Genomic DNA, 19,602 nt, shown 5'->3' with positions numbered 1-19,602 from the left:
ACCTACAATGTTATACTCTTCCAAAGCTCTGTTTCTTGTTTTACTATAAACTTGTTCTGTTAACAGCAAATCGCAACAGTTGAAAGTTAGCTATGACGGACTTATCACTACAAATTCAGCAAAACAAAATATATCAAATTAGAGTACAAAAGCATCTTTTACTTCAGTTTAAACCTCTGCTTGGAATAGCCTTGAAAGATCCAACGAGGCAAACTTTTGGCGATAATTCAGTTTTTTAACTAAAAGGTAAAATTTATCGGGAGAGATTCTTGTCACTATGCTAGAGTTGAAAAGCAGACATTACAGGAAGTTGCTTATACAATTCGTAATTTGCTATCTAAGACAAAGGATTATTCAAAATGCTTATAGGATGTTTTTGTTTTAAAGCAAAAATACAGATCATAATAAAAATATAACAATTCTACAAAAATTACTATTTATTTTCATTGAAAAATTCTCGAACATATAATTTAACTTTCTAATTTTACTTTTTTAAATTTCGATTTTTTCTGAATTTAGTAATACATAATTTTGAACATTTTTGATTAAAAAATTTTCAAACATTTAATGGTTGTCAGTTGAATTAGCCATCTTTGCGTGTATGATTTGACAGCCTTTCTTCTGTTTAAAACTAACACAATGTCTGCTAGAATTATGAATACTAAATGTTCATAGCAGCAGCAGCCATCTTTAATTACGTTCATATGTGTTGGAATGCTTTTAATATTTTAGCAAGGCATAAATAATTAAGTTTATCTATAACCTACAAACTGAACTGAAATTAGTTATTGGGCTATTTACATGCACAACCATCCAAAATAAAGAGAAAAATGGTTGTCTGTGTTGTAGATTTGCAAAGATTATTGGCTAAATTTACATATAGCTTTAGTGTGTTTTATTCGATGAAGGCAGCATAAATAAGCGCATATATTAAATATGTGAACATGGATGGAAGGCTACACTGGCAATGATATTGTTTGACAGACCGTGCAACTTGGTATATAACAAGGTGGTATATAGTAACAACTTGGTATACAGTAGCGTCTATATAAACTGATTGTGTATATTGGTTCGTTTAGTTGACTCAGTGAGCAAAATTACTAGCAAGAATTACGAAACCTGAAACCAGTTCATTACATTAAAATATGTTTCTTCAAACAAACATCTGCTTTCATCTGAAGACAAACTGTCCGTTTTATCCTATGTACTGTTCACATACAGTAGGGCCTTTAGAGTCAATGGAACTGTGTAGCAATTACAATTACAGCGGGATCATTTGAACTCTACACTGCATGAACATCGATACCACGATGTTTTGGGGCGTTACAGTAAAACAACAGCATTTAAACAAGAGGGCTGCAGTAAAGAAACACTGCGTTAAAGTGTAGATAACAGCTATTATTTACACTTTAACGCGTGCGAGTGTTACATAAGAGCAACATGTTGCTGATCTGATTCCATTAAAATATTCAATTTATAATATTTTAACATGTTGGGGTGTTTAATTAGAACAGCTGCATTGTAGCGTGTTGGGGCATTACAGTATATTTCAACATGGCGGGGCTTTACAGTAACAGTATTACAATAACACCACCCTTTCTGTTAGGAAAATAGCTAATTATGATGTTAATCCTTATTAGAGTTGTGAGTTTAATTATGTGATAAAATTAGTTCAAAATTGTTCAAATTTTTTTATTTTGATTATTGTTTATGAATTAAACACAAAATATAAAGAAGGCTGACCAAAAAAGCAAACATTAGCATTCTCGTTAACTTCTGTGATTAACTGTTGTGTGGCATGAGCTGATACAATACCTGGGCTGGTATCAAAGATTAATTTTGTCACATAAAATATATATATATATATATATATTAGTTCATTTCAAAAAATAAAACATACGTAATATATCTACATAGATATTATAGGGATAATAAACATTGTAAAGTAGTTTAATATACTATATGAGAAACTATATAAATGAGTACAATGTAAACAAAAAAGTGGCCAATACTGTTAAAGCATATTCCAGACAAGAGAAGCCAACTACAAATCTATGTCAAGCTTTTAAAATGCAGTTGGAAGCTATTGAGGTTTTAGGTGCAGCAGTTGAAATAGCATCGGCCAATTATTGCCACTTATGCCTTGCGAGTGAAGTCTGCATCAGATCCATATCCTTCCTGAAAATAACAAAAGTATTTCAATCGACTCTCCTTGATGTACATCAACATGTGCATTACACTGTATTGACAGCTTTTATGGTACCGGCACAAGTGCTGACATATACACTCATGCAGGCAAATATACTCTCTACCAAACTTGTACATTTGTTTATAATATTAGCAGATTTGTAGAATTTTTATAGAGATCTTGTACAGTTTGATATACTGAGACACAGAGTGGTAATAGTTGCCAACAGTTTTATCGTATGCCAAATCACATAATTCAATATTTGACAACAGAAACTTTACTTATCCAGATGAGTATGTGTTTATCTTTGACTATGGTGAATTTTAATTTAAAATGATCTTTTTTAACTATTCAGCATCTGGAACAACATATCATTTGAGGAAGGGTACATAAAAGTTTTTTTGGGGACATTGAAGTTTATGCTTGACAATGATGATGAGTTTTTGATAGAGGACTTTGGTAACAGCCTCTAGAGCAAAACTGACACAATATGGCAGGCAAGAAAACATACCTGAAGGGCGTAGCTTTGTGTTGGGCTGTCCGGGTCAATTACCCACCCATCTACATAGTTGACAAGCTTTCTGTGCTCAACAAGCGCTGGACCCCAGTCGTCAGTTGGGTTCGTAATAGCTTTGAGTCTCTGTCAAACAATGGTGAAATAAGTTGGGTTAACTACTGCATTTTTCGTACCATAAAGCGCTCTTAAAAGCCTAGAATTTCTTAAAAATTGACTGTGGGCTCTTTAGTAGGATTTGCTCTGTGTAGACTGAGTTCTAGAATCTATTGTGCCAATCTATTTAAAATAAATATCTTGGAAATGAAATAAAATGACCATTAAATGGGCTAACACTATTTTTCCAATCAAACATGAGGTTCAGTTATGTCTCATCAAATTAGTCACAGTTGATAAGTGTAATAATATACAGTAATAGTACTGTAATAGTGTATATAGCTTAGGTAAGTGCACTATGGTAGTCCCTCCGCAGACTATTTATCGATAAAACATTAAAAACTCATGTTAAGTATAGAGCGGAGATGTGCTGCTGATTGCTATTCACTTGTTTAAGAAACTCTCTAAAATGGCATCGGTAAAGGGACATGCTTATAAGGGTCAGTTTAAACTGGGAGACAGAGGCGGGCAAATTACGCCACTCTGTGCAGGTGGATTATAGGCGCATGGGCAGAGAGAAAATGTGCATCAATGTTGATACCCAATCGAGTCTGACTCGACAATGATGAGGAGGAACCCAGAATGCTGGGCAGAAGTGTGAATATTTTATGCAACAAAGTTGACTAAACTCAGTTTTGCTTTTTTGTGATTTTTACGTGTTTTAAAGTGTTTTATAATATGGTGCACCTTATATATTGGTCAAGTACAGAAACCAACAACAAAATTCAGATTGCGTTCTATGATCTGGTGCGCACTATGGTGTGGAAAATATAGTAGCCTTGGATGAGACACAGTGCTACGGTAGCTGTTTAAATTTAATAGTATCTCAATTTACCTCAGTGAAACTTCCTGTTTCTGTGACCAAGTGGTAAGTTGGAGGAATGAAGACAACAATCACAACAGCAAAAGTGCACATCCAACCCAGAGCTTCGTAGTTCTTTTCAAATTCTCTTCCGTCATCATATTTGAGGGCTTTGTAGCTCAGCCAATCAAACATCATGACAAACTAAAACAATCCAATCAAATCTCAGCATAAAAAAATTTAGTTTGAATTTTAAAAACTTAACACCTGTCAAATCAACTCAAAATCAGTTTATCTTTTGTGGTATTATTTATGATAAGCACATTTATTATAATATAGTCTCCAAATATGTCACGAATGATTTATTTTTGTTGTCAAAAAAGAGCATTTTGAATAATTGCAAATCAACATCATTTTCCAGCATATCTTGTTCCAACAAACTATCTTTTCAAATCTTTGCATCTTCTTACTCTGCCTCTGCTAAATGTTTATTTTACTTCAATTAAAGGTTTCAAGATTTTTCATGGTTTGTGTCCTCATTTTTTACATGACAGTTACAGGTTTTCAACCCATTTCAACTGACATGAACAAATTGCATACAACATCTAACAATTATTGTAATAACGTCATTGCTAGTCTCTTTAACAATCTTTGGCCTAATATCCTTTTTCTTTACAGAGAAAAGTACTTTAAACGATACATTTCAAACCATTTATTTGATTTTATTAACCGTTGCTCTTTTTTCTTTTTGTTTTAGCATTCTTGTATGGCATAGGCTAAGTAATGATTTTGCACATGAATTTGAACTAAAGAACATTTTCAGCAAATAAATGGTGATAGCAGAATTAGATTGAATACTGAATAAAAACCTCAATCTCAAAACAAAATCTTGTCGTGATCTTAAATAAAAAAACTTTGTTTTTACTATTTTCTGTTTTTTTCATGCAATTATTTACTAAATTACTAGCTAAATTTTATTTAGCAAAATTACTAGCAAGAATTAAGAAACCTGAAACTAATTCATTACATTATAATGTTTCTTCAAACAAACATCTACTTTCATCTGAAGACAAAATGTCCGACAAAATGTATTTTCTGCTTTGTTTTCATGCAATTCAGTGCTAAAGAAATAAATACACGATAATAAAGTAATTGTTAAATTAGTTAAGAATACATTTTCAATCAAACATGAGGCTTTGTCAAATTAGTCCAAGCCAAAACTCTTCGAGTTCAGATTCAGTGGTTTCTCTTTGCACCAATATTTCTGCTGTTCAAATCTTTGCTTTTGTACACATTTAGTCACCTTTTAAAAGCTGATATATATGGTTTTATGTTATCAGTCTAATATCAAGACTTATTCAATTGCTTCATCAGATTACAGAGTTTAAAGGTCATCCATAGTTAGCTAACACCTGGTCAAAGAGAAAATCAATATGTTGATGAGGGAATTGCATACCGTTACAGAAAGAGGTGTGAGGAAACACCAGCAAACAATCCACCAATACTTGTAGATGAACCAGAGAACGAAGCAGCGTGTATCTGAAATCATGATTTCTATGTCTCTGCAGAATCTGAAGACTCCGTATGTGTAGGCAATGGCTATACATTCGAGTAGAGACAGAAGCAGCACATTCCATCCTCCTGAGTATTTATCTAGGATGTCAAACAGGTATGTCCCACCCTAAATAAGAATAGCAGCAATAATAATAACAATAATGATAATAATAATTATAAAAATCATAATAATAATAATATTAACAATAATAATGGCCGAGGTGGGAGTAAGTATGTCTTTTGAGACTATAAAGAGACAGCCATCTTAGGAACAGCTCACAGATTGAGGAAAGTCCTCTCTTAGTGGGATTGAGGAAGAGGTTGGATCCTTTGGCCTTTCGTTAAGACCCGGACTCAACACGGACTAAAACCAATCACCTACCACCACACGACTGTGAAGAAAAACTTTTTATAATAACTGACAATAATAATAATAACAATAGTAATGATAATTATAATGACCATTGATATACGTATATTGTGTTAAGGTTTGTGTCTATTTCAATTTGCAACATTGTTACTCATTGAATTCGTTAATAGCCATAAATTCTATCATAAATTAATCCTCATTTGATCGTAATTTTAAATATGTAAACTAAACAACTGTGAAATTATGTTTTTGAATAAATATGTAAGATAAATTACAATACATAGATTTCTATTTACTATTTCAAGTCATATCCAGTATATGAGCTAAAATAAGGAAATATAAACGTGTGTAGTGTGATCATATCTGTACAGATTGTTATCTTCAACTATTTAAAAAATGAAACATTCAAAATTTAGCCTACATAATCATTCTAAAAAATAACTTTTCAGCTTTTTGATTTACGTATTTGAATTCAGGACAAAATGAGGATTAATTTAATATATAATTTATGGCTATTGACTAAATTTACAATGGGTGATAATGTTGCCAATGAGAATTTTAGTTTTCTATCGAAGGGGTGCAGTTCATTACGTACACCGCTGTGAATGGCTAACTAAGGAACTGTTTGCATCAGTTTCAATATGCTAAACAAGTGTGATGAGTAAATATCTAAATCGAAATCTGTGTTACAGCTAATTAGCGGTTGACAGAGTCATAATAGTTTGCAATGAAATTGTAGTGCAAGAAGAGAAGACTACACACATTACTAAGAAGTAAAAGGGTTAGGTTAGCTTTTTCAAAAAGGTGGTCAAGCTATAATAATTACTGTATAATAATTTCATAATTTCCAACAATGAGTTGTCATCAGTTGGAGAAATGTACAGCGGAATGTTTTATGACAGTCATGACAGGTGCTTTCTGTATATACCAAGTTTAGTCACTAACCAACCAATGACATGAGAGACAACGGTATGCTCTTGCAGCGCTGGCATGTAAAAATTATCTAAGCTAAATTTTTGTAGCAAAGGTGCTTAGCCTTAGTTCCATTGCATACTACATACCTCACAACACAGAGGGAGTCCCAAAAAGAACATAACTGCACACATGATAGCTAAAACTAGCCATTTCTTCTTCCTCTGATTGGGGAAGATGTCCATATATGATGTTAATAGTGTCTCCACAAGGGCGAACTGCAGTAAACCAATTTTTAATATTATATTATTAATATATAATAAAGCTTTCTGTAAGTATACCGTAAACATTAGCAACGTCACAGTTTGACATATTTATCCATTTAGGTAACCAATTAAATCAATGTTATGACATCTTGGACATTGTCAATTGAGTTAAAACAGCATGGCACAAGATGAGCAGCTAGCTATGGGCTCTAATGCTTATCTAGTTACCTATATATAACAACTAGGTGGCATTTTTGCGTCTCCACGATCTTTAGGTTACATGGACTTTTAAATGGCAGCAGAAGTTTAAATGGGGAAATTGACGCGTAGACTGCAGACCAATAAGTGAAGGTTTCACCGAAGAAATTTTTTGAAGTTTTCTAAAACTTATTTTCAGATAAATCTAAGTATATCGTTTCATGAAAAACCATTTTTATTAGGCATCATTTTAAATTTTTACAAAGCCATTTAGTAACAAATTTTAATATCAACTTTTTCTATGTAGAACCCTCTATTTGTTTTCGAAATACATATTTTTAAATGCTTTAAAATACAGTTTGTCTGTGAAACTTAATCAAAACTGTTTAGTTGTTCCTTTTGCTGTCATTTTTATGGTTTGTAACAAAAACTAAACATTCTATTTTTGGGCTTAACAATGACAAAATTTACTATTAAGAGTGCTCTGCTTGATTTTTAAATAATTTGAAGAGTTCGTAATTCCTAAACCAGAAATTTGTTTGTTAAAATGTGCAATGACGTTTTCTGTATTAAAAAGCAACTTTCTTATAAAGTTGAGACTGCTACAACATTTTAAGTAAAATTTTAAAATTCTGATTCCTTAAATTAAAAAAATTGACTCATTTTGTAAATGTCTGCATGTAGCAAAAGAAAGTTTGGGCGCTGGGCTCTTTTATTCTGTAACTCCTCCTAAAATTTAGAGTTTTGTTAGATACATGTAGATCTAACCATTTCTATCTATATTATGTATATTCTTTGTAAGATGGCATAAGGTATTTGGATAAATATTATTTATTTCTAAATATTTATTACCCTAACAATTAACTGTTATATCATTGTTTTAAACAATAAAAATATAATAAAATTGTAATTTGATATTTTGATAAAATTCACTGACAAATTTAAGATGAAAGAAATAATGTTCAAGACTAGAGCATTATATTACATAATAAGTAAAATCAATGGACATATGTTGATCAAGAAGTATGTGAGTGAATTAAAATATACCATGATTTCTTTGAAAACAGACAAATGTGAATCGCTACACTGAGCCTGCAGTTAACCAGTTATATTATTACTCTGTTAATTACATGTTTGCCATGGCAACAGATTTAAAGCATTCTCCAAGTATGGATGCCACAATAATATTTAGTTAAAATGTGGTACATAATTCATTACGTACTGTGCATAAACGCTTAATACACATCTATGATTTCTTCAACAAATTTTTAAGCTGTTCATAGTGAGAGTGTCAGCTGGCAGCTTGCTATGAACTTGTATAAAGCATGACAGATTTTTAAAGATTTAGTAACCAGTCTTCTTGTTTTGTGAAAATCCAAGCTGACCAATATTATTTTATAATATTAATATTATTTTATAATATTAATATTATTTTTAAGTTACGCTACAGAACAGAGTAGCATCTACTGTAAATGAGTTCTTCAACTTCTTATTTTCATTTTCAAGTCACATGTATTGCTGCGCCCACACTCATCTTAGGATCACATGCTAATAGCTACTTAAAGACAACGCCGCTTACCTCAGAGTCTAACCCAAGTGTGATCAACATAAGGAAAAACAAGACAGCCCATAAGGGTGCTGCCGGGATAGTCTGCACAGCTCTGGTGTATACGATAAACGCCAGTCCAATTCCTGCAAAGGATCAGCAAGTAGTTGGTATAAAGTAGATGATATAGTAGGCAGGCAGCATATAATGAGTTGACAAGCAAAAAAACATGATACAGCAGACAATTAATAATATATGGTAGTATTAACAGCTGGGCAGATAAACATTTTAAAAAGATCGTACCACTGTCCACCACGTTTTCTACGTCCTTTCCTTCTTTGAAAGCCAAGTGACCGAGGTAAGAGAATATCACAAACCCCGCAAAGAAGCTCGTTAGACAATTCGAGAATGACACCACTAAGGAGTCTCTGTAAACAAAATTATACAAATATAGAATTTATATATATATTGTATACAAATATAAATCATTTATATATTTATTTATATTATATATAAATATTATATTAATATAATAATAATATAGAATAATAAATTTATTTATAAGTTTATTAAATATATATATAATTTAGATATAGTATTTATGTATATCACTTTGAGATTGAATTGAAATGTAAAAAGACAAACTGCAGTTTACATACCGTTTTGAAGAAAAGACAACTGCATGAACAAATTTAGTCATAAAATTAAATTGTTTTATGCATTTTTCTAAAAAGGGAATTTAGCCAAGTACCCTGAAGTTATGTAATAATTTTCAGGTATTGATTTTAAGTTTTGCAATTTTTTCGCTAAACAAGTTAAAATGTCGTGGTTGACTGAAAATGCTCTTTTGCTGTAAAAACGCTTTGCGCAAAGTTTCTACTATTAGGTAGTTTTGGCGGAGAAATTGTGTAGGTAGAAGTTTTTAAAATACAGGAAATACCAACCTAATGCAGTCATTGTGAAACTTGTTGTAACTGGAGAGAGCAATCAGTCCACCCCAAGATGCTGACAATGAAAAAAATATTTGCACTGCTGCATCTTTCCAAACTGTGGCATCATTTAGCCTAGTGACATCAGCACTCATGTAGAACTTGATTCCTTCTTCATATCCCTCTAACATAAGGCCGCGAATAAATAAAACTATCAACATAGCGTAGGGGAAAATGGCTGTGAAGTAGACCACCTGCAAGAACATGTCGCTAAAGGTAAAGTTCCACATTCATGCAAAAATATAGTATAACACCAAATTAAAATTTAATTAGCATTAAGACCTAGTTCTTCTACAAAGTGCTAAATTCTCTTCACGTGCACTAAAACAAAAATAACCTCAATGAAATGTCCATTTCATCTACCCACACAACATTGCATTTAGGTGCTCTCTGTGATTCGCCTTGCTCTCGCAATGCAACACTTTGGAGTCATTGTCTCACACTTTATTACCTTGTCTATGGTGTTATTCACTACTACAGTATTGTTATTAGTACTATTATGAATGTTATCTTTGATAGCATTATATGAAGTACTATTTAGTACTATAAGCAGTTATCCTCACTCGGTGACCCAACAGCTAAATATTCTATCTCTCAAAAGGTGAAACGCGTTAGGTATAGCATTGTTTTCTTTCTGCAAGTATATGCTTTATAAGCACTGTTTTCTCTATTAATCAAATAACCTGTTTTCCTAATGCGCTGAAATCATATTACAGTAGATGCTCCTATAATGTATACTTCCTATAACGTAAATTCTACATAACGTAAATAATTTATGTGAAGTTTTTGTTTTGTACAACATGAAGAATTCCATAAAACGTAAAGTGTCAAGTTGGTGTAAATTCTCAAATTTATTTGATTAACGAGAATCTCGTAGTCAGCCTTAAAAAATATCACTCGATCTTTTGCCGCACTTGAGAGAGAAAAGATGTCATATAAGGCTCTCTATTATATATACTAGTACCCTGGCAATATAGTTCGTCGTTAGAGACTGTCAGGTGTCTCGACAAAGCACAGAAACTAAGTAGCTATCCAATAGTTATGAAATACTTCCACAAACCGATCTATTGGTGCAGACGTTGGAGTATCGATATACCAAGCTGAATGTCATGTGTTTAAGTGTAGCTGAAGACGCATTTTTATCCTGACCTCAAACCCTGGAGGTAGATAGACTGCCGGTCAGACAGACAGGGCTCCTAATACATATCAAAAAGTTACGGTATATTCTTGTTTTGCTTTATTTTAGACATATAAAATATTTTGCAATACCTTTTTTTTGCAGAATAAACATTTTTTTCTAAAAAAAATGATGAAAACCGAGTAAGAGCCCCTTAAATTTTTATAAATTACCATACTCATGAACCATAAACCAAGTGAAATTGATAAAACGTTTAAAAAAAAACTTGCCAATACAAACCATTGATACTGCGGTTGCTGTACAGTACTTTAATTAAAAAATTAAAGTCTAATTTTTTGCTTTTGTAAGCACTTGAGGAGTGAGTTTGAGATGGATTAGGCAATTTACATGTATTTTACTGTTTTTATAACATAAATCCCCCATAACGTAAACGTCTCCTGAACGAATTATTTATGTTGTAGGAGCGCCTTCTGTACTTTAATGACACCCCAACTTCTGTTTTAAAAAGGAAACTACTATATATTTAGCTAATTCATTTGTTCTAACTTACATTGCATACCAAGGTTTCCACGCTGTTTCACTGCTACTTATGAAGCAATGTATCACTTAAGTTGAGCTGGAGAGGCAGCTCAAGTGATCAATTGATGATTTACTGCTAGGACCAAAAAGTTTGGCAAAAGAAACCTGTTCAACGATGATGATGACAGCTAAAAACTTCTATTAAAAGAGCACAAACGTGATCTTGAAGTTTAAAGCAAATTAAACATTTTAGCAAAATTTTAGTTGATATGTAACTCGTTCCATTAAATAGTAAGATAACATGCTCAAACCCAAAAATGTTTAAGCTGTACATTGAATACTTTGGACCAAATAAAATGAGGATAAAATCAATATTAAAAGCATTGCAATAGGCCGATTGAGGGCTGACGGGCTGTTGTGACTGTGAGCTATGTGGTTTCTTGGACTATATTTTTTTCATATCATATAAAAAGGTGCTTTTGTCTACTATGAAATTCCTTTATTTAAGCTATTGCTTAAACATTTGCTGAATGTTCAGTCAAAAGTTTTAGAGTGGTGATTTGTTCAACTAGGAGAAAAAAATCTGTTGTCACACACTTTAGCTTTCTTTAACAATCAGGGTTGAGTCTCCTAAACTACTTCAAAATTCAATCACAATAAGGTATGCTTAAATCTTGATTTGTTTTGTAAGGTTGGTTTTTTTTTTAGAAAAATGAATCACACAGATTAGCAGAGCAACTCAGATTCCACGCAAGAACATTTACACTTGAAAAGAGCCAACAAGTTGCTGGGCAGCCAAATTGAGTCATTAGGAAGCACGAAAGAACACCGTTCTCGAACAAACAAAGAGGTTAAAATACAGATATGCAGATAATTCGGAAGCCATCGCACAAACCTTTCCTGAACTTTTAATGCCTTTGAGAAGAGCAAAATAGACCATAAGCCAAGCTGCTAGAAAGCACAAGGCAAGCTCCCACTTCAGTTTTCCAATGTCTCCTAGTCCAGAACTGTTCGCACGGCCCCAAACACGATACCTGTTTCAGTACGAGAGATAAAAGTGTGATCAAAATCTTAACATCTTAATTGGGTAGAATAACAAGAAGTGATATTTATTATTTCTATTTTAATTAATTGTGATATTCTATAATTAAACTTTTATTTTGTGAGTAATTTTGGCTTAAGCAGTACTAATTAGCTTGTTGTTTGGATATCGTAGGAAGAGGCATGTAAGTCTAGTCTAAGTAAGTCCAAGTCTAGTCTAAGTAAGTCTAAGTCTAGTCTAAGCAAGTCTAAATCTAGTCTAAGTTTAATCTAAGTAAGTCTAAGCCTAGTCTAAGTCTATCTAAGTAAGTCTAAGTCTAGTCTAAGTCTAATCTAAGTAAGTCTAAGTCTAGTCTAAGTAAGTCTAAGTTTAATCTAAGTAAGTCTAAGTCTAGTCTAAGTCTAATCTAAGTAAGTCTAAGTCTAGTCTAAGTAAGTCTAAGTCTAGTCTAAGTCTAGTCTAAGTCTAGTCCAAGTCTAATCTAAGTAAGTCTAAGTCTAGTCTTAGTAACTCTAATTCCAATCTAAGTCTAGTCCAAGTCTAGCCTAAGCCTAGTCTAAGTAAGTCTAGTCAAAGCTTAGTCTAAGTAAGTCTAAGTTTAGTTTAAGTACATGTAAGTCTAAGTCTAGTCTAAGTCTATTCTAAGTAGATCTAAGTCTAGTCTAAGTAACTCTAATTCCAATCTAAGTCTAGTCCAAGTCTAGTCTAAGTAAGTCCAAGTCTAGTCTAAGTTTAGTCTAAGTAAAACAGAATTCCAAGACCTGGCGCCATGCAGAAAAGGGGATCATGAAAACTTGGGGGAAAAAACTAAAATATTTCCTGTATTAAAATGGTTATGAAGTAGACCCTCGTATATATTTGGAAGTTCTAGGCAAAAAATGTGAAAGTAAGCAAGCAAGTCTGATGGTTTGTGGTAACAGCTAGAGGAACTGCTGAGTCAGTCTCTTTATTATTATAGTCATGGAGGTTTGGCTGATTAGCAAGGCTTGTATCAAGGTTCTCAGCAAGAGATGAATGAACGTTCTTTGTTGAGAACCTGGACTCCAATAACTCCATGTTCATGGATACGCGGTGCTACACGGGGGCTTATTGTGCGTCTCATTCAACTAAAGTGATTTATTAATATTTTATCAATTGTATTCCTCACAAAGGGAATCTAAAAGCACCCTAGTTATTTTGTAATAACCGGTGCTAGTCATTGGTAATATTATTTTACAAACAATATTGGTAATTTAATTTTAGTTGTAATATAAAGTTATTTGTTTTTATATTTACTAAACTATTTATTAAATATTTTGATAAATTTTGTTTTAATAAAAATTTTATTTATTTGCTTCATATTAAACCAAAAATTTTTGTTTTGTTTATTACTAAATAAGCAAACATTTAAGTTTTTATATTTGAATTTTTATATTAAAATTTGGTTTTATTTGTAATATAGCTCACATGCGCTAAGCTGCGACTTTACTTGAAAAACTTTCGTGCAAATTTTACAAAGATCAAAAATAAAATGCAGAAGCAGTCAAATTTTGACTTACAATCACCAAATTGCATACAAATTTTCTGAAAAAAGATTTGTCTTAACATATTTTGTAGTTTCTATCAGATAATGTTAAATATGTTTCTAAACTTTGCAAATAAATTGAAAAAAAATAAAATAAAATGTAAAAACACTAAAAATTTAGATGAATTAAGTTATTTTATCTGGTGTAACATGGAATAAGTTGCGCCACATATTTGTGTAACTTTACAACCGAGCTCAAGCTTTGCTAACCCTACACTTGTATTTACAATGAGAACATGTTTTAATAGTTTTATATGTAGTATGTAGGTTTTTAAATCTAGTTTTTGCATATTGGGATACAAAAGATCTATTTTTTATAATGCTGTTTGTGGTTACTTGCAATACTTATTGGTGTCTATTGATCAAAGTTTAATAATACACTAGTACACTGGCAGTCTCATGAGCCGTGAGAGATCGTCATGTGTAATAACTATGTGCACAATTATTCTTAGACGTGAAAAGGTGATTGAGTGGAGCAGATGGTGGCGTGCTTGGCTGGGTATCAAAATTTCTGTGCTAGAATTTTCTATTTCTGGAATCTTTTTTCCTAACTCTCTTGACATGGCTTTGAACAGACAAACAGACAAACGGACACGGCTCTTATTACAGTAACGATTAAGGAAAATTTGAAAGTTGAGAAGATAACTCCATATCAAAGCTTTACTATGCAAGTGTATGCTACTGTATTTTTGTAGAGTTAGTTTGATAATACCATAGAGTTATCTCCCCCTAGAGTGATAACTGTGCATTCAACAACACGAGCGTTTCCGGTGCCAACAAGGAGCGTTTAGGCCACGCCCCTTTTTTGTGCTAGTCACTCGTAGTGATTGACAGAACAATAACATCAGCCGTGAGAATGATCATTAATTTGCACAGTTAAGATAGTAATTATTGCTCATATTAAAGAGATGATGATTATAGTTTATTACTCTAATATATGCTTATTATTTAAAGCAATTCAATACTTACATGACTTGCAAAGACACTGAATAGACAGTGTTAAGTAGGTGAGTTAATGCAATCAGTTACTCCAATGATATACAGCCCCCACACATGAGGGGCTGTATATCATTGGTTATTCATAGATAAGATAGATAGTCATACTGGGGTTGTATTACATTGGTGTGATGGGAAGCTAATCGACTGCCATCAACTGAAAGTGTTGACATTGTATGGTGATAGAGTGATTCATTGTCACCTCAGTTCACAAACAGCCCTTGCATGTAATATTAGATTTCAATACATATCAATCAAATACATAGACTAGCTTGAAGCAAAGATGTCCACTAGTTAGTGGACATCTTTGCTTGATGTAAGCAAGCAAAAAGTTTGAAAGTTAGAGTGGCAAATGTTGTTATATGTTAGATAAAAATAAATTATACTTAATTATACTAAATTATAATTATTTAAAAATAAAATAGACTTTTTATTACTTTATTTATTAAATAAAGTAATAAAAAAGTAGTTGTGAATTACTTTATTTATTAAATAAAGTAATAAAAATTAGTTATGATTACAATAATTTTTTATTGTAATCATAGCTAAACAGATTATATTTAGCATTACTTGCTAATTATTTTACATTTAAACACATTTACAGTTTTATTTTTTTCCTAATTTATTTCAACAAAACACTTCTTTCATGATATGAAATTTAAAAGTTGTAGTTGTTTGAAAAAGCTTGAAAACATTTACAGTTGTTTTTATTTTCTCTCTTCTCTTCATTTATTTCAATTAAACAAAACACTTTTCATAATATGTAGTTTGAAAGTTAAAGTGGTAAATGTTGTTATATGTTAAATAAAAATAAATTATACTTAATTCTACTAACTATAATTATATAAAAATAAAATAGACTTTTTATCACCTTATTTATTAAATAATTTTCCATTGTAATCATAGCTAAACAGATTATATTTAGCCATTACTTGCTAATTATTTTACATTTAAACACATTTACAGTTTTATTTTTTTTCTAATTTATTTCAACAAAACACTTCTTTCATGATATGAAATTTAAAAGTTGTAGTTGTTTGAAAAAGCTTGCAAACCTTTAGAGTTGTTTTCTTTTTCATCTTAATTCATTTAAACTGCTTAAAAATATTTTCTCATGATATGAAGTTTAAAAGTTAGAATAGTAAATGTTATATAAAAATAAATTTTCTGTCCAAATACTTTTTTATTACTCGGGCAACACCGGGTAGTACAGCTCATAGTTGATGGCAGTTGATTAGCTTCCCATCACACCAATGTAATACAACCCCAGTATGACTATGTATGTTATCTATGAGTAACTGCTTGCATTACCTTCACTTTCACTCACTATCTATTCAGTGCCTTGGCAAGTCATGTAGGTATCAGGGATTATGTGCATGTCACAATTTCCATTTTCATAATTCATTTCCATATTATTTCCATTTCCATAAAAGTTCCATAATTCATTTCCATATTAATTCCATTTCCATAATTCATTTCCATATTATTTCCATTTCCATATTATTTCCATTTCCATATTATTTCCATTTCCATAATTCATTTCCATATTAATTCCATTTCCCTACTTCATTCCCATAGTATTTCCAAATCCATATTATTTCCATTTCCATATTATTTCCATTTCCATAAAAGTTCATAATTCATTTCCATATTAATTCCATTTCCATAATTAATTTCCATATTATTTCCATTTCCATAGGATTTCCATAATTCATTTCCATATTATTTCCATTTTCATACTATTTCCATACTTGTAAAATAAAATTTCCATATCCATTTCCCTAAAATTATGGAACTATTTATGTTTATGGAAATGAAAAAGTAAACATTTCCATAATATGTTTAACAATCCCTGGTAGGTATTGAATTGCTTTAAATAATAAGCATATATTAAAGTGATAAACTATAATCATCATTTCTTTAATATGAGCATTAATTACTATCTCAGCTGGAATTCATGATCCTTGTTTAGCCCTTCTCATGGCTGATGTTATTGATCTAGTCAATCACTACGACTGACTAGCACAAAAAAGAGGCGTGGCCTAAACGCTCCTTGTTGGCACCGGAAACGCTCGTGTAGTTATCACTCTAGGGGGAGATAACTCTATGGATAATACTACTGGTCATTGCAATCTTTGATTCTATCATGAATGTTTGGACGCGCAGTAATGGAAGCAATGCAATACAATGTAATGCAATGTAATGCAATGTAAAGCAATGTAATTCAATGTAATGTGTCACAAACACAGTACAATACATTCAAGTTGTAATCTAGCAGTAATGACAGTAACTGCTAGTATTTCATTGCATAAGAAACTCTGAGGCTAAATAATAGCAGCTCCAATTGATCATTTATCATGTTTTTTAGCTTTCATCAACTACTGAAAGGTAACCTTAATAACAGTTATGTGTAATTGACTCAATTATTTCAACAACTCTGCCAGAAGCTGTGGTTAACGATTTCTGAAAAGACTTTCTGTTTTCAATTATTATTGTATGCAATTAGCTTGTCAAATATTAATTAATTAATTAATAATTATTATTACGCAATTAAATATTAATGAGCAACTAAAGCTGACAGTGACTTAAGCCTTATGATTGAAGTATTTTGATTTGGAATTGTCTACATGTTTGGAGGACAACTCCATATTTTAATTCATGATATCTTTTAATTAGCTGCCGTGCTTATGCAATAATCGATTCGCTTTTTTTTAATCTAGTGTCACCAATAAAACAAAGTGAATCAATAGGCATCAATCATCAAAAAAATGACAACCTGTTAAAATGACAACCTGAAAAATACCAACCTGCTACCTGCCAAATCTCTTTGCTGCAGTATTGAACCTGCTTTGATAGTCATATGTTGATAGTCAGTGAATATTATAAAAGGTTACTGGTATGATTTGTAGGGTTCAATAATATTTTTGCATATTTCAACTTTAAAAGAAACTGTTGTGTTCATAATAATTAGAAACGTTTATGTCATGAATGCCTGTGTGCATGGAATGTCATGGAATAAGCTTATTATTATAAGACCAGAAGGTCTGTGTGTTTTAGTTACAGTATAGCTCATTTTAAAAATCATCAGGTATGAGATAAATCGTCATTGCACTATTCTATCGTTCATATGGTTGGCGATATCTCTTTAAATGGTGGTGATTTTTAAATCATCTACTTTAAAATGTTGCCACCAAACAGAAAAATCGCTGTATTGTGAAGCTTTAGCTATTTGTAATAAAACCTGTATAATTCTCATATGCAACTTATAGATTTTCCATTTTAGTTAATCATAAAATGAAACTCTTAAATTTTGCTATATTTGCAGTAAGCAACTGTGAAAATATACACTCGGAAGTTCTTAAACCTATTATCATCCAATTTGAGTCAAGAAAACCAAATCCAAGCCTGATAGTTCATCACGCAAGTAGTTCATCCTTTATGGTAGGCAAAAATATATCAAAGTGTCTGCTTTCAATGTGAAATTCTGCTTCCATGTCAAACTTTGTAAAGACATTTCTGACATCACATCACATTTTTATGTGAAAAGCTTTGCAGCATTTATCTTACTGTCAGAAAGTTAAATAAGCGCAGTCTAGTGTTTTTAAGTAAAAGAACATGACAAATTAAATATTTCAGTTATAGGTTATCGTTTTACATAAACTGGTTTAAAATGCCACATAGACTACTTCTGATACCTCTCTCATAGTCGGCCATTTTGACTTATTGTTTATAATTTATCACTGACTTCCATGCAGCTTTGTTTTTTCTCTTACCATCCATTTGTGTCGAGTTTTCTCAACTTCATGTTATGCATAGCTACATTTTACTATCTCAGTCTGAGTCTGCCCTGATTGCGCTTTCCTTCCTCGACTTCTGATAAAATTGATACAAAAAATTTAGGCTTGCTCAACTGTGAGGTTTTTCACTTTTTGCCACCTGCGCTGGTCTATTACATGCTACTTATAAGTTCACAAAGCCATTGTCTGTTGTGCCAAAGTGAGAACTACTTCACTCAAATATTACACGTTGTAATAATTTAGTTTGAAGAGTTATCTGACCCTGCTTCACTTAAATTAAACTATGTAGAAATTCTTTCATAAGATTGAGTTCCTCTATGTTTTTCTTTTTTCGTTGCCATGGTAATAGTTTATTCTATTCAAAAACTTACTTGAGATAATCATCTGTGGCCACTGTGGTCTTTATGCCCACTGCTTCAGCTAGAGTTTCGTTCCATATACCCATGGGTTCTTTCTAAAACACCATGTTCACAGAGATATTTTGTCCTAATGTGGTTGGTTACTGTGGTGCAACCAAAATGGAGCATACAGTTTTCAACTGTCAACATGGAATTTCTAATGCCAAAAATTTGCTAATGTAGTAAATAGCTTGGGTAACAGAAAACTTGTTCGTGACAACAATTTTTTTTAAATAAAGGCTGTCTTTCATGCAACAGTTATTTAGAGATCCATCAGTCAGCAAAATGAAAAAAAAACATGTATGACTCAAGGTCTAAGTCTAAACCAGGGGACATCTTAATCAGCAGACTTGCTCTGTCTCATTTGTGTAGCCCTAACACAATCCATTTATTTATTTATTTTACTTGCCGGTCTGGAACTTTCTGGCACCGACTTTTTGGTGCAGGACTTTTTGGCGTCAGTCTTTAGCACTGCTATTTTCAGTTTAGAAGTTTTTTATGCTTATATACCATAAACAAATAACATGATGATAATAACAAAAAAATTCAATAAGCATTATTTTATTCATGAAACTTCATGCATAATATCTTTTTTTTAAATAAACTGAAATTTTGTCTTAGTTTCACGTATTTCACTCGTTCAACGGGCCTAT

The 19,602-nt window shown here is 31.8% G+C and overlaps 1 protein-coding gene across 1 annotated transcript in view; it reads right to left on the bottom strand.

Annotated features, from left to right (window-relative positions):
• Nucleotides 1-1,677: 1,677 nt before the first annotated feature.
• LOC137408885 (sodium- and chloride-dependent neutral and basic amino acid transporter B(0+)-like) overlaps nt 1,678-19,602 on the bottom strand; it is a 40,210-nt gene continuing 22,285 nt past the window's right edge. The window contains exons 6-15 of the mRNA XM_068095492.1: nt 18,923-19,005; nt 12,048-12,186; nt 9,451-9,689; nt 8,810-8,934; nt 8,540-8,652; nt 6,646-6,774; nt 5,117-5,341; nt 3,694-3,864; nt 2,700-2,828; nt 1,678-2,178 (exon numbers count right to left, since the gene is read on the bottom strand). Coding sequence (XP_067951593.1) covers nt 2,137-2,178; nt 2,700-2,828; nt 3,694-3,864; nt 5,117-5,341; nt 6,646-6,774; nt 8,540-8,652; nt 8,810-8,934; nt 9,451-9,689; nt 12,048-12,186; nt 18,923-19,005 — 1,395 coding nt within the window. The 3' untranslated portion in view covers nt 1,678-2,136. The remainder of the gene's footprint in view (nt 2,179-2,699; nt 2,829-3,693; nt 3,865-5,116; nt 5,342-6,645; nt 6,775-8,539; nt 8,653-8,809; nt 8,935-9,450; nt 9,690-12,047; nt 12,187-18,922; nt 19,006-19,602) is intronic.

The sequence above is a fragment of the Watersipora subatra genome, chromosome 11 (genome assembly GCF_963576615.1).
Source record: "Watersipora subatra chromosome 11, tzWatSuba1.1, whole genome shotgun sequence".
Lineage (NCBI taxonomy): Eukaryota > Metazoa > Bryozoa > Gymnolaemata > Cheilostomatida > Watersiporidae > Watersipora > Watersipora subatra.
Note: the sequence above shows the minus strand (reverse complement) of the source record. Positions and strands in the feature narration are given on the sequence as shown.